At 41.9% G+C, this 16,086-nt stretch overlaps 1 protein-coding gene across 3 annotated transcripts in view; it reads right to left on the reverse strand.

The window, feature by feature from the left end:
- Positions 1-16,086, reverse strand: part of klhl18 (kelch-like family member 18) — a 79,406-nt gene that overhangs the window by 35,790 nt on the left and 27,530 nt on the right. For all 3 annotated transcript variants that reach the window (XM_036985479.1, XM_036985478.1, XM_036985477.1), the window contains one exon: positions 10,783-10,981. In XM_036985479.1, coding sequence (XP_036841374.1) covers positions 10,783-10,981 — 199 coding nt within the window. The remainder of the gene's footprint in view (positions 1-10,782; positions 10,982-16,086) is intronic.

Below are 16,086 nucleotides of genomic sequence, written 5' to 3' on the forward strand. Positions count from 1 at the left end.
AGTCCAAACAAAGAAAAATCCTTGAATGAGTAGGTGTGTCAACTTTTGACTGGTACTGTAGGTGTGGGAGACGTAGAATACTCGGGATCGAGTTTGGAGGCAGCGCGTCTGATCGGTTTGAAGGGGAGATCAGCCATTGACTCCTGCCCTCCCTTCTCAGTTTGGCTGGGCAGCATAAGCTGAGCAGAGGAGATTAACTCTTCCTCAGAGGCATAATACCTCCCATGGTCAGAGAGGGCGCTGCCTGATGCAGCAAGAGACATGCCGTCATCCTCACTTCGTGATTCATCTTTAAGGTCCGCCCCCCGGGACAGATAGGCGTCCTCCGAATATGCTGGGAGCTTGAGGTGAAGAAGGCTGTCCCTCTTCTGAGATTTTGTTTGCAACGTCTTCCTCGAGCAAGAACGAGGCCTACCATGCTCTACGTTTAAGGACACCGGGTCCCAGCTGAAGGCAATGTGAATCAGACTGGGACACGAAATGGCCACAACTGCAGGGGAAAGCCTTGCTAGGCTTCCGCTGCTTTCCCTCCCCCTGCCATGATGGCTAGCTACTCCACACTGCTACTCAACGGGGAAGCAGGGCAAGATACGGGGTTAGCTGGAAGCCAGGTAATCAGACACAGGTCAGGTAAGCAGAAATAGCTTAAGCTACATTATTTCTCGCATTACCGCGTCCCCTATTTGAAGAATGGTCGAATAACCACAGCAGCAGGGTTTGTGACGTTATGGGAATATTTTGGGAAAAGTGAGAGAGAACCCCTCTGACTTTGTTTGAATGGATTTGTGCATCGAAATAGAAACTGCATTAAAAAAAATGCAGAAAAGCCAACAGACAAGGTAGACACTGACTCCATTAATGTGCCAATCCAAAAATGTGACAGATCCTCTCCGATCTGGCATTTCATAATTTGTTGATTCATATTTAAGTAATAACCTGAATAATAATAATGAAATGCCATGATAAAGAAGTGTAACGGCTAGTTTCAAATAGGTTTTTATTAAGAAGCATATCCATGTAAACACGTGTACAAACAGAATTGTGATCTCCCCTGGTTATATATATCAAGTTATCGCATTGGAACAAGTAGACCACAGGATATCCTAGGTTTCCTTTCCTCTCCCCTGGTTATATATGAAGTTATCGCATTGGGACAAGTAGACCACAGGATATCCTAGGTTTCCTTTCCTCTCCCCTGGTTATATATCAAGTTATCGCATTGGGACAAGTAGACCACAGGATATCCTAGGTTTCCTTTCCTAGGATGTCGGGGCTTGCCAGACAGTGATGATAAATTGAGTGACTTGTCTTGTCAGTCAGTGCAGCCTGCCGAATCGCATCGCTGAGAAAGCCATTCATTTGGCTCCCTAATTTACAGAGGCTGCTGGTAGGCCTAGGCTTATTGATGCTTATCTGCAGATAAACTATTTTAAAAAATCTATGAAGATGGCGAATCATCACTGCAAGAACAATAGGTAATGAGAGCCTCATTCTGGTCCAAAAATTATAATTAGGGCCATCACAGAATCCAGGCATTAACATCGCATTCAACAATATTCAAAAATGTATTGATCTTAGCAGGGAATCAACTAAATGTGTGTATGCCTCCTCCACTTTTGGGGTAATGCTGTAATGAATTGGTTGTACTCTTGGATTGAGCAGACCTTCCCGTACAATTCTGATAACTCCATGAAGGACATAACTCCACCATTCTAATTTACAATATAATTTAGGAATAAAATACAATTTTCAAACACCTTTCCCATTAATACAGGTATTTTATCAACCAGCACATTTGAGTTCAGTCATAATAATTTGTTCCATCTTTTCAGGGGGATGAAATTGAAATTGTAGCCAGCTCTGCAATGCTTGTTTGAAAAAGTATCATTTTCAATTAATCCAAAAATGAGACATGGCAATCTGCACAAAGGCAAAAGGGCAGTTTTTAAACAATGGATGAGCTTGTTTTAGTAATCTACTTGAGAACCATTTAGGGTTCAAGTAAGATGTTTGAATAAGTAAAGGTTTTAGAGGTTTAGTGCTTATACAGTGCCTTGCGAAAGTATTCGGCCCCCTTGAACTTTGCGACCTTTTGCCACATTTCAGGCTTCAAACAAAGATATAAAACTGTCTTTTTTTGTGAAGAATCAACAACAAGTGGGACACAATCATGAAGTGGAACGACATTTATTGGATATTTCAAACTTTTTTAACAAATCAAAAACTGGGCGTGCAAAATTATTCAGCCCCCTTAAGTTAATACTTTGTAGCGCCACCTTTTGCTGCGATTACAGCTGTAAGTCGCTTGGGGTATGTCTATCAGTTTTGCACATCGAGAGACTGAAATTTTTTCCCATTCCTCCTTGCAAAACAGCTCGAGCTCAGTGAGGTTGGATGGAGAGCATTTGTGAACAGCAGTTTTCAGTTCTTTCCACAGATTCTCGATTGGATTCAGGTCTGGACTTTGACTTGGCCATTCTAACACCTGGATATGTTTATTTTTGAACCATTCCATTGTAGATTTTGCTTTATGTTTTGGATCATTGTCTTGTTGGAAGACAAATCTCCGTCCCAGTCTCAGGTCTTTTGCAGACTCCATCAGGTTTTCTTCCAGAATGGTCCTGTATTTGGCTCCATCCACCTTCCCATCAATTTTAACCATCTTCCCTGTCCCTGCTGAAGAAAAGCAGGCCCAAACCACGATGCTGCCACCACCATGTTTGACAGTGGGGATGGTGTGTTCAGTGTGATGAGCTGTGTTGCTTTTACGCCAAACATAACATTTTACATTGTTGCCAAAAAGTTCAATTTTGGTTTCATCTGACCAGAGCACCTTCTTCCACATGTTTGGTGTGTCTCCCAGGTGGCTTGTGGCAAACTTTAAACGACACTTTTTATGGATATCTTTAAGAAATGGCTTTCTTCTTGCCACTCTTCCATAAAAGGCCAGATTTGTGCAATATACGACTGATTGTTGTCCTATGGACAGAGTCTCCCACCTCAGCTGTAGATCTCTGCAGTTCATCCAGAGTGATCATGGGCCTCTTGGCTGCATCTTTGATCAGTCTTCTCCTTGTATGAGCTGAAAGTTTAGAGGGACGGCCAGGTCTTGGTAGATTTGCAGTGGTCTGATACTCCTTCCATTTCAATATTATCGCTTGCACAGTGCTCCTTGGGATGTTTAAAGCTTGGGAAATCTTTTTGTATCCAAATCCGGCTTTAAACTTCTTCACAACAGTATCTCGGACCTGCCTGGTGTGTTCCTTGTTCTTCATGATGCTCTCTGCGCTTTTAACGAACCATCACAGTGCAGGTGCATTTATACGGAGACTTGATTACACACAGGTGGATTGTATTTATCATCATTAGTCATTTAGGTCAACATTGGATCATTCAGAGATCCTCACTGAACTTCTGGAGAGAGTTTGCTGCACTGAAAGTAAAGGGGCTGAATAATTTTGCACGCCCAATTTTTCAGTTTTTGATTTGTTAAAAAAGTTTGAAATATCCAATAAATGTCGTTCCACATCACGATTGTGTCCCACTTGTTGTTGATTCTTCACAAAAAAATACAGTTTTATATCTTTATGTTTGAAGCCTGAAATGTGGCAAAAGGTCACAAAGTTCAAGGGGGCCGAATACTTTCGCAAGGCACTGTATATTTTATAATCTCAACCCACCGAATTAATATTCATTATATATCTCTGAAGCCCACTTACATTTTTTACATCAATCTTCAACTGTATCACTAGCCACTTAATATGGTTTACATACCCTACATTACTCATCTCATATGTATGTGTATATACTGTACTCTATCATCTGCTGCATCTTTATGTAATACATGTATCACTAGCTACTTTAAACTATGCCACTTTGTTAACATACCCTACATTACTCATCTCATATGTATATACTATACTCTACTGCATCTTGCCTATGCTGTTCTGTACCATCACTCATTCATATCTTTATGTACATCTTCTTTATCCCTTTACACTTGTGTGTATAAGGTAGTAGTTGTGGAATTGTTAGGTTAGATTACTCGTTGGTTATTACTGCATTGTCGGAACTAGAAGCACAAACATTTCATTACACTCGCATTAACATTTGCTAACCATGTGTATGTGACAAATAAAATTTGATTTGAGATGGCTGTTTACATAAACCTTCGCCAAATACATTTAAACTCAGTTATTCACAAATCCTGACATTTAATCCTAGTAAAAATTCCCTGTCTTAGGTCAGTTAGGATCACCACTTTATTTTAAGAATGTGAAATGTCAGAATGATATATTTCAGCTTTTATTTATTTTCCTGATGACATCTATTTTGTGAAGGGCACTAGTCCCTTCTGCAGCAAAGCACCCCCACAACATGATGCTGCCACCCCCGTGCATCACGGTTGGGATGGTGTTCTTCGGCTTGCAAGCTTCCCCCTTTCTCCTCCAAACATAACGATGGTCATTATAACCAAACAGTTCTGTTTTTGTTTCATCAGACCAGAGGAGATTTCTCTAAAAAGTATGATCTTTGTCCCCATGTGCAGTTGCCGGTTTTGGAGCAGTGGCTTCTTCCTTGCTGAGCGGCCTTTCAGGTTATGTCAATATAGGACTCGTTTTACTGTGGATATAGATACTTTTGTACCTGTTTCCTTCAGCATCTTCACATGGTCCTTTTGCTGTTGTTCTGGGATTGATTTGCACTTTTCGCACCAAAGTACGTTCATCTCTAGGAGACAGAACGCGTCTCCTTCCTGAGCGGTACGGCGGCTGGGTGGTCTCATGGTGTTTATACTTGCTTCTGAAGCTAAGCAGGGTTGGTCCTGGTTGGTCCCTGGATGAGAGACCAGATGCTACTGGTGTTGGAGGGCCAGTAGGAGGCACTCTTTCCTCTGGTCTAAAAAATATTCCAATGCCCCAGGGCAGGGCAGTGTTTGGGGACACTGCTCTGTGTAGGGTGCCGTCTTTCGGAAATTTGCTTCTAAGCAGTATACAAATCAATAGGATGCAGTGACCACAATATAATGGCCATATCTAGGTAACCAAAGCTCCAAAAGCTGGGCCTAATATAGTGTATAAGAGGTCATACAATAAGTTTTGCAGTGATTCATAGGTTGATGTGTATAATATTTTCTGGTCTGTGGTGTGTCATGATGAGCAACTAGACGCTGCACTTGACACAATTATGAAATTGCTTATTCCAGTTACTACTAAGAATGCACCCATTAAGAAAATTACTGTAAAAACTGTTGAATCACCTTGGATTGATGAGGAATTGATCAATTGAAGGGTTGAGAGGTTTGAGGCAAAGGGTTTGGCAAATAAGTCTGGCAGCCCAACTGATTGGCAAACATACTGCAAATTAAGAAATCATGTGACTAAACTAAATAAAAAATTAACTATACTATGAAACAAATACATTTTATTAAAAAAATGACAGTAAAAAGCTTTGAGGTCAAAAAATGATTTGTCTATCAACAATGACAAGCCACCGGGGTCTGACAATCTGGATGGAAAATTACTGAGGATAATAGCAGACAATATTGCCACACCTATTTGCCACATCTTCAATTTAAGACTACTAGAAAGTGTGTGCCCTCAGGCCTGGAGGGAAGCTAAAGTAATTCCAATACCAAGGACAGTAAAGCCCACTTTACTGGCTCAAATAGCTGGCCAAGTAAAAAAGTAAACTTTTGGCAAAAAATGTGTTTGACCAGATAGAATGCTATTTTACAGTAAACAAATTGACAAGACGTTCAGCAACATTTACAGGGAAGCACAGCACTTACACAAATGACATATTGGCTGAGAGAAATTGATGATAAAATTATTGTGGGGCTGTCTTGTTAGACTTCAGTGCAGCTTTTGACATTATTGATCATAGTCTGCTGCGGGAAAAAATTGTTTTATGGCTTTTACACCCCCTGTTATACTGTGGATAAAGAGTTCCTTGTCTAACAGAACACAGAGGGTGTTCTTTAATGGAAGCCTCTCAAACAATCCAGGTAGAAGCAGGAATTCCCCAGGGTAGCTGTTTAGGCCTCTTGCTTTTTTCAGTTTTTACTAACGACATGCCACTGACTGAGTAAAGCCAGAGTGTCTATGTATGCGGATAACTCAACACTATACACGTCACGACTGAAATGACTGCAACACTCTACAAAGAGCTGCAGTTAGTTTCAGAGTGGGTGGCAAAGAATATGTTAGTCATAAATATTTCTAAAACTAAAAGCATTGTATTTGGGACAAATCATTCACTAAACCCTAAACCTCAACTAAATGTTGGAATACATAATGTGGAGATGACTAAACTGCTTGGAGTAACCCTAGATTGTAAACTGTCATGGCCAAAACATATTGATACTTCTCCCCATCAAAGCTACTATTGTATGTCCATACTAAAGCGGAGGAATTGATCAATTGAAGGGTTGAGAGGGATGAGGCAAAGGGTTTGGCAAATAAGTCTGGCAGTCCAAATCATGTGACTAAACTAAATAAAAAATTAACTACACTATGAAACAAATACATTTTATTTAAAAAATGACAGTAAAAAGCTTTGAGGTCAAAAAATGATTGTTGTCTATCAACAATGACAAGCCACCGGGGTCTGACAATCTGGATGGAAAATTACTGAGGATAATAGCAGACAATATTGCCACACCTATTCTTAACAACACTATCAACAAGGCAGGTCCTACAGGCCTTAGTTTTGTCCAACCTTGACTTCTGTTCAGTCGTGTGGTCAGGTGCCATAAAAATGGGCTTAGGAAAATTGCAATTGGCTCAGAACAGGGCAGCACGGCGGACCCTTGGATGTACACAGAAAGATAATATTAAAAATATACATGCCAATCTATCCTGGCTCAAAGTTGAGGAGAGATTTACTTCACTACTTTTATTCAGTTTTTGATTTGTTAAAAACGTTTGAAATATCCAATAAATGTCGTTCCACTTCATGATTGTGTCCCACTTGTTGTTAATTCTTCACAAAAAAATAGTTTTATATCTTTATGTTTGAAGCCTGAAATGTGGCAAAAGGTCGCAAAGTTCAAGGGGGCCGAATACTTTCGCAAGGCACTGTATATTTTGGTTTGTTTAACACTTTTTCAGTTACTACATGATTCCATATGTTATTTCATCGTTTTGCTGTCTTTACTATTATTCTACAATGTTGAAAATAGTAAAAATAAAGAAACTGTTGAATGAGTAGGTGTTTACAAAGATTTTGCTGATACTGTATGTGTATAAATAAAAAAATATATAATGAGCACAAAACAAATTTAGGCAGCAGGGATCTTGATTCAGGAGGGGATTGGTTGTCTCTGCTGTAACCAAGAAGCTTGAGACGTATGTGTGTGTGTATGCATGTGTCTGTGCCTATGTTTGTTGCTTCACAGTTTGCTCTGTTCTGTAATGCGTTTTTTTCCCTGTGTTTTAAATCAAATGTTATGCTTGCATCAGTTACGTGTAATGTGTAATAGAGTTCCATGTATTCAGAAAACATTAATGTCCTCACTATCTTTGCCCAACCAATTTTTCTGTGCAGCCTTGATATTCCCAAACCAGCAGGTCAAGCAGTAGGACAGAATGCTTTCAATTAATGATTTATAAGAGTGCAGTATCCGTAGGCCAACAGACTGTATTTCCTTTCTTAAAAATAACGTCAGTACACTGATCCCAGGACAGCTTGTTGTCAATGACTAGCCCAAGGTATTTGTACTCCTCCACTATTTCAACGGGCTCACCTTTTATCAGTGATGGTGTGTGCATGGTAGTGTTCCTTCGAAAGTCAATCTCCATGTCCTTTGTTTTTATGTATTTAATATTAGATGGGATGACAACACCAGACAGCAAAATCATTCAGAGCCTGTCTGTGCTCCGTCTTGTCCGCTTTGAGAAGACTGACCAAAGCAGTATTTTCAGCATATTTGATCAGGTGGCGCCTTGGGAACCACTCCGGCAGCTGTCTGTATACAGTATGTATAGTATTGGTGAAAGAACACTGCCTTGTGGGGTTCCAACTGAAGTAGTGTGCACCTCAGTGTGTTGCCAACTCGTACCTGCTGAGACCTATCAGTTAGGAAGTTGGTGATCCGTGTGATAAGCATAGCATCAAGTCTGAAATCTCCTGTCTGTCTGCGAGGACCAACGTAATAATTGTGTTAAATGCCGAGGAGAAATCTGCAAACATGATACGCATAAGAGTGAAAGGATGGCATCATCTGTCCCTCTCTCTGACCGGTATGCAGATTGGAGGGGGTCAAGAAGGTGTCTGGTGGTGTTGATGATGTATGCCTTGATGATTTTTTTTCAAGAGATTTATTCAAGAGAGAGGTAAGAGCGACAGGTCTGTAATCATTTGATGCAGATGGATGAGAGGTTTTTGGGACTGGTAAAACAATAGATTGTTTCCAATGTATTCAGGGACCGCTGAAAGAGAGAGCAGAAGACACCGCTCAGCCGAGTGGAACAGTGTTTCAAGACACGACCACTTATGTTATCAGGACCCGGGTTCTTTCATGCTTCAGTGCTTTTGAACAATCGTTGTACGACCTCCTAATTGATGACATCCTTCTCCAGAGAGGCCAGGGGAGCGGGGGTGACCCCTGTTTCAAAATGGGTGAAGAATTTGTTTAGTTCATTAACTGAAGAGAGGCACACCCTCTTATCCAGGCAGGGATCAATACGTTTCCTCCCTTAGAATGGTGAGTTTGCCATATTCTTAATTCCCAACCAGGCAGACCGAGAGTCTCCCTGTGACATTATCTGTCGCACCTTATCCTTGTACTGACATGCCTTTTTTTTTAATCTCTTTGTTCACCTCTCTCTGTACCTCTTTTCTTTCCAGTGGACTCCCGGAGGCGAACACACTTGTTTCTTCTTATTTAGCACCACTTTCAATTCTTTGGTCACCCATGGTTTGTTGTTAGGAAATACCAAATCAAATGTTACTGCTCACATACACATGGTTAGCAGATGTTAATGCAAGTGTAGCGAAATGCTTGTGCTTCTAGTTTCGACTATGAAGTAATATCTAACAAATTCACAACAACTACCTTATACACACAAATGTAAAGGGATGACTAGAATATGTACATATATATATATATGGATGAGCGATGGCGTGTGCATGGGCAAGATGCAGTAGATAGTATAAAATACACTGCTCAAAAAAATAAAGGGAACACTAAAATAACACATCCTAGATCTGAATGAATGAAATATTCTTATTAAATACTTTTTTCTTTACATAGTTGAATGTGCTGACAACAAAATCACACAAAAATGATCAATGGAAATCAAATTTATCAACCCATGGAGGTCTGGATTTGGAGTCGCACTCAAAATTAAAGTGGAAAACCACACTACAGGCTGATCCAAATTTGATGTAATGTCCTTAAAACAAGCCAAAATGAGGCTCCGTAGTCTGTGTGGCCTCCACGTGCCTGTATGACCTCCCTACAACGCCTGGGCATGCTCCTGATGAGGTGGCAGATGGTCTCCTGAGGGATCTCCTCCCAGACCTGGACTAAAGCATCCGCCGACTCCTGGACAGTCTGTGGTGCAACGTCTGTCACGTGCTCAGTGTGAACCTGCTTTCATCTGTGAAGAGCACAGGGCGCCAGTGGCGAATTTGCCAATCTTGGTGTTCTCTGGCAAATGCCAAACGTCTTGCACGGTGTTGGGCTGTAAGCACAACCCCCACCTGTGGACGTCGGGCCCTCATACCACCCTCATGGAGTCTGTTTCTGACCGTTTGAGCAGACACTTGCACATTTGTGGCCTGCTGGAGGTCATTTTGCAGGGCTCTGGCAGTCCCCCTCCTGCTCCTCCTTGCACAAAGGCGGAGGTAGCGGTCCTGCTGCTGGGTTGTTGCCCTCCTACGGCCTCCTCCACGTCTCCTGATGTACTGGCCTGTCTCCTGGTAGCGCCTCCATGCTCTGGACACTACGCTGACAGACACAGCAAACCTTCTTGCCACAGCTCGCATTGATGTTCCATCCTGGATGAGCTGCACTACCTGAGCCACTTGTGTGGGTTGTAGACTCATGCTACCACTAGAGTGAAAGCACCGCCAGCATTCAAAAGTGACCAAAACATCAGCCAGGAAGCGTAGGAACTGAGAAGTGGTCTGTGGTCACAACCTGCAGAACCACTCCTTTATTGGAGGTGTCTTGCTAATTTCCACCTGTTGTCTATTCCATTTGCACAACAGCATGTGAAATGTATTGTCAATCAGTGTTGCTTCCTAAGTGAACAGTTTGATTTCACAGAAGTGTGATTGACTTGGAGTTACATTGTGTTGTTTAAGTGTTCCCTTTATTTTTTTGAGCAGTATATATATATATATATATATATATATATATATATATATATATATCAAAATTTGCAAAAAAAATCTAGACGTGTTTTTGCTTAGTCATTATGGGGTATAGTGTTTAGATTGCTGAGAAAAAAGTATAATTAATCAGTTTTAGAATAAGGCTGTAAAGTAACAAAATGTGGAAAAAGTCAAGGGGTCTGAAGACTTTCCGAAGGCACTGTATACAGATTTCGAGTGATAAAAATGTTCAAGTGTTGCTCACAAAAGTCAAAATGAAGGAAAATTCATCATGGAAAATGTTCTTGAGAAGTTGGAGAAATTATTATGGTCACAAATGTGTGACCATCTCAAACAGGGTGCGGTGTTTGACCTTTCCAAATGTGCATACTAAGACCCTTGGTATAGCTTAACCATGTTTCACTGCTTGAACCCCTAACGACAATAAAAGCCACAGACCTGCTCCTCCGCTTTGATGTTGAGTTCGTCACAACCCACCAGCTCCAGTACTTCCTCTGGCCTGAGACTGAGGAACTCCTCAGACACGGACACCTCCACAAAGTGCTGGTGGACAAAACTGTTGGCCGCGTCGTACAGTGCTGTGCACATCATGGTCTCTGCAAACTGTCGCACACCCAGACAGTTCTTAGGGTGAAGTCTGGGGTGAAATAGAGGTGGGGTGGGGGGGAGAGAAAAAATAAAAGAGAGAGAGTGAGCAAAAGTTCAAATTAGTTATTCACAACTTCCAGTTACTTTTAAATTACATGGTTATTTTGCTCATGCAAGATGTCACCCTACGTGTGCAATGTTGAAAAATAATTTGGCTTTAGTTCCAAGGACTTTAGGGAGTTTTATAAATGCTCCAGTGTTGAGAATATTATTGGCATATAAAGAGACAAAAGATTAACAGAAAAACACATTTTTGATTTGCAGAAATGAGGAATCAAATTATTAAATTGTCAATGATTGACCACCCACAAGGGTTTGTGCTGCTAGTAACAGGGTTCTCCCCAGGAATTTTAAACAAGGTGGTGCTGCAGAGTACAGCACTGCCCCTCTTTGGGCATAATTATTTTTACATTTGAAAATGTTTATTACAAAAATGATCTCAAAGTACATCAAAATTAGAAATAAAGTAATAATGAAAATATAACAGCAAATAATATATATTTTATACAGTCAAAAAAGACTGTATAAGAAATTATACAAACACTTTGCTATATTATATGCTCAAACAAATGGGAAAATATTATTTTATAGCAATACAATTGCTCTGAGAAATATATTTTTTTATTTTTTTATTTTATTCATCCTAATTCGGTCATTTTTTCCCTTCTCTTATATGAACTCAGCTAAAAAAAGAAGCACTGTCAACTGCGTTTCATTTCAGCAAAATTAACATGTGTAAATATTTGTATGAACATAACAAGATTCAACAACTGAGACAAACTGAACACGTTCCACAGACATTTGACTAACAGAAATGGAATGTGTCCCTGAACAAAGGGGGGGGGGGGTCAAAATCAAAAGTAACAGTTAGTGTCTGGTGTGGCCACCAGCTGCATTAAGTACTGCAGTGCATCTCCTCCTCATGGACTTGCACCAGATTTGCCAGTTCTTGCAGTGAGATGTTACCCCCCCTCTTCCACCAAAGCACCTGCAAGGTCCCGGACATTTCTGGGGGGGGGGGGCACAGCCCCGATCAAACAGGCCCAGATGTGCTCAATGAGATTGAGATCCGGGCTCTTCGCTGGCCATGGAAGAACACTGACATTCCTGTCTTGCAGGAAATCGTGCACGGAACGAGCAGTGTGGCTGGTGGCATTGTCATGCTGGAGGGTCATGTCAGGATGAGCCTGCAGGAAGGGTACCACATGAGGAAGCAGGATGTCTTCCCTGTAACGCACAGAGTTGAGATTGCCTGCAGTGACAACAAGCTCAGTCCGATGATGCTGTGACACCGCTGTGACACCGCCCCAGACAACGACGGACCCTCCACCTCCAAATCGATCCCGCTCCAGAGTACAGGCCTCGGTGTAACGCTCATTCCTTCAACGATAAACACAAATCCGACAATCACCCCTGGTGAGACAAAACCGCGACTCGTCCGTGAACATCACTTTCTGCCAGTCCTGTCTGGTCCAGCGAAGGTGAGATTGTGCCCATAGGCGACGTTGTTGCCGGTGATGTCTGGTGAGGACCTGCCTTACAACAGGCCTACAAGCCCTCAGTCCAGCCTCTCTCAGCCTATTGCGGACAGTCTGAGCACTGATGGAAGGAGTGTGCGTTCCTGGTGTAACTAGGCAGTTGTTGTTGCCATCCTGTACCTGTCCCGTAGGTGTGATGTTCGGTTGGACCGGTCCTGTGCAGGTGTTGTTATACGTGGTCTGCCATGGTGAGGACGATCAGCTGTCCGTCCCGTCTCCCTGTAGCGCTGTCTTAGGCGACTCACAGTACGGACATTGAAATGTATTGCCCTGGCCACATCTGCAGTCCTCATGCCTCCTTGCAGCATGTTGCAGTTCACGCAGATGAGCAGGGACCCTTGCATCTTTCTTTTGGTGTTTTTCAGTCAGTAGAAAGGCCTTTTTAATGTCCTAAGTTTTCATAACTGTGACCTTAATTGTATACCGTTTGTAAGCTGTTTTATATCTTAACGACTGTTCCACAGGTGCATGTTCATTAATTGTTTATGGTTCATTGAACAAGCATGGGAAACAGTGTTTAACCTGTTAGATCTCTAGGGGCGCTATTTCATTTTTGGATAAAAAACGTTCCCGTTTTAAGCGCGATATTTTGTCACGAAAAGATGCTCGACTATGCATATTCTTGACAGTTTTGGAAAGAAAACACTCTGAAGTTTCAGAATCTGCAAAGATTTTGTCTGTAAGTGCCCCAGAACTCATTCTACAGGCGAAACCAAGATGATGCATCAACCAGGAATTAGCAGAATTTCCGAAGCTCTGTTTTCCATTGTCTCCTTATATGGCTGTGATTGCGCAAGGAATGAGCCTACACTTTCTGTCGTTCGCCCAAGGTCTTAGCAGCATTGTGACGTATTTGTAGGCATATCATTGGAAGATTGACCATAAGAGACTACATTTTCCAAGTGTCCGCCTGGTGTCCTGCGTGGAATTCGGTGCGCAATTGCCAGCTGCTCATACCTATCCATTTGATATAGGGGAGAAACCATGTGTCCAAGAACGATGTATCAATGAAGAGATATGTGAAAAACACCTTGATGATTGATTCTAAACAACGTTTGCCATGTTTTCAGTCGATATTATGGAGTTAATTTGGAAAAAAGTTCGCGTTTTGAGGACTGAATTTTCTGATTTTTTTTGGTAGCCAAATGTGATGTATAAAACGGAGCTATTTCTAATACACAAGGAATCTTTTTGGAAAAACTGAGCATCTGCTATCTAACTGAGAGTATCCTCATTGAAAACATCAGAAGTTCTTCAAAGGTAAATTATTTTATTTGAAGGCTTTTATGTTTTTGTTAATGTTGCGTGCTGGATGCTAACGCTAAATGCTAACGCTAAATGCTAACGCTAGCTAGCTACTTTTACACAAATGATTGTTTTCCTATGGTTGAGAAGCATATTTTGAAAATCTGAGATGACAGTGTTGTTTACAAAAGGCTAAGCTTGAGAGATGGCATATTTATTTCATTTCATTTGCGATTTTCATAAATAGTTAACGTTGTGTTATGCTAATGAGCTTGCTGATAGATTTACACAATCCTGGATACAGGGGTTTTTTCATAGCTAAACGTGACGCAGAAAACGGAGCGATTTGTCCTAAACAAATAATCTTTCAGGAAAAACTGAACATTTGCTATCTGAGAGTCTCCTCATTGAAAACATCTGAAGTTCTTCAAAGGTAAATGATTTTATTTGAATGCTTTTCTGTTTTTTTGTGTAAATGTTGCCAGCTGAATGCTAATGCTAAATGCTACGTTAGCCATCAATACTGTTACACAAATGCTTGTTTTGCAATGGTTGAGAAGCATATTTTGAAAATCTGAGATGACAGTGTTGTTAACAAAAGGCTAAGCTTGAGAGCTAGCATATTTATTTCATTTCATTTGCGATTTTCATGAATAGTTAACGTTGCGTTATGGTAATGAGCTTGAGTCTGTATTCACGATCCCGGATCCGGGATGGGGAGATCAGAGAGGTTAAACCCTTTTCAATGAAGATCTGTGAAGATCATTCGTAAAAATTACGAAGTATCTTTTAAAGACGGGGTCCTTTTTTTGCTGAGAATATATATATATATATATATATATATATATATATATATATATATATATATATATATATATATATATATATACACACACACACACATGTATACACTGCTAAAAAAAATAAAGGGAACACTTAAACAACACCATGAAACTCCAAGTCAATCACACTTCTGTGAAATCAAACTGTCCACTTAGGAAGCAACACTGAATGACAATAACTTTTACATGCTGTTGTGCAAATGGAATAGACAACAGGTGGAAATTATAGGCAATTAGCAAGACACCCCCAATAAAGGAGTGGTTCTGCAGGTGGTGACCACAGACCACTTCTCAGTTCCCATGCTTCCTGGCTGATGTTTTGGTCACTTTTGAATGCTGGCGGTGCTTTCACTCTAGTGGTAGCATGAGACGGAGTCTACAACCCACATAAGTGGCTGAGGTAGTGCAGCTCATCCAGGATGGCACATCAGTGCGAGCTGTGGCAAGAAGGTTTGCTGTGTCTGTCAGCGTAGTGTCCAGAGCATGGAGGCGCTACCAGGAGACAGGCCAGTACATCAGGAGACGTGGAGGAGGCCGTAGGTGGGCAACAACCCAGCAGCAGGACCGCTACCTCCGCCTTTGTGAAAGGAGGAGCAGGGAGAGCACTGCCAGAGCCCTGCAAAATGACCTCCAGCAGGCCACAAATGTGCATGTGTCTGCTCAAACGGTCAGAAACAGAATCCATGAGGGTGGTATGAGGGCCCGACGTCCACAGGTGGGGGTTGTGCTTACAGCCCAACACCGTGCAGGTCGTTTGGTATTTACCAGAGAACACCAAGATTGGCAAATTCGCCACTGGCGCCCTGTGCTCTTCACAGATGAAAGCAGGTTCACACTGAGCACATGTGACAGACGTGACAGTCTGGAGACGCCGTGGAGAACGTTCTGCTGCCTGCAACATCCTCCAGCATGACCGGTTTGGCAGTGGGTTAGTCATGGTGTGGGGTGGCATTTCTTTATACAGCCCTCCGTGTGCTCGCCAGAGGTAGCCTGACTGCCATTAGGTACCAAGATGAGATCCTCAGACCATATGCTGGTGCGGTTGGCCCTGGGTTCCTCCTAATGCAAGACAATGCTAGACCTCATGTGGCTGGAGTGTGTCAGCAGTTCCTGCAAGAGGAAGGCATTGATGCTATGGACTGGTCCGCCCGTTCCCCAGACCTGAATCCAATTGAGCACATCTGGGACATCATGTCTCGCTCCATCCACCAACGTGGCGTTGCACCACAGACTGTCCAGGAGTCGGCGGATGCTTTAGTCCAGGTCTGGGAGGAGATCCCTCAGGAGACCATCCGCCACCTCATCAGGAGCATGCCCAGGCGTTGTAGGGAGGTCATACAGGCACTTGGAGGCCACACACACTACTGAGCCTCATTTGGACTTGGACATTACATCAAAGTTGGATCAGCCTGTAGTGTGGTTTTCCACTTTAATTTTGAGTGTGACTCCAAATCCAGACCTCCATGGGT

Source organism: Oncorhynchus mykiss, chromosome 8, assembly GCF_013265735.2.
Source record: "Oncorhynchus mykiss isolate Arlee chromosome 8, USDA_OmykA_1.1, whole genome shotgun sequence".
NCBI classification, from domain to species: domain Eukaryota; kingdom Metazoa; phylum Chordata; class Actinopteri; order Salmoniformes; family Salmonidae; genus Oncorhynchus; species Oncorhynchus mykiss.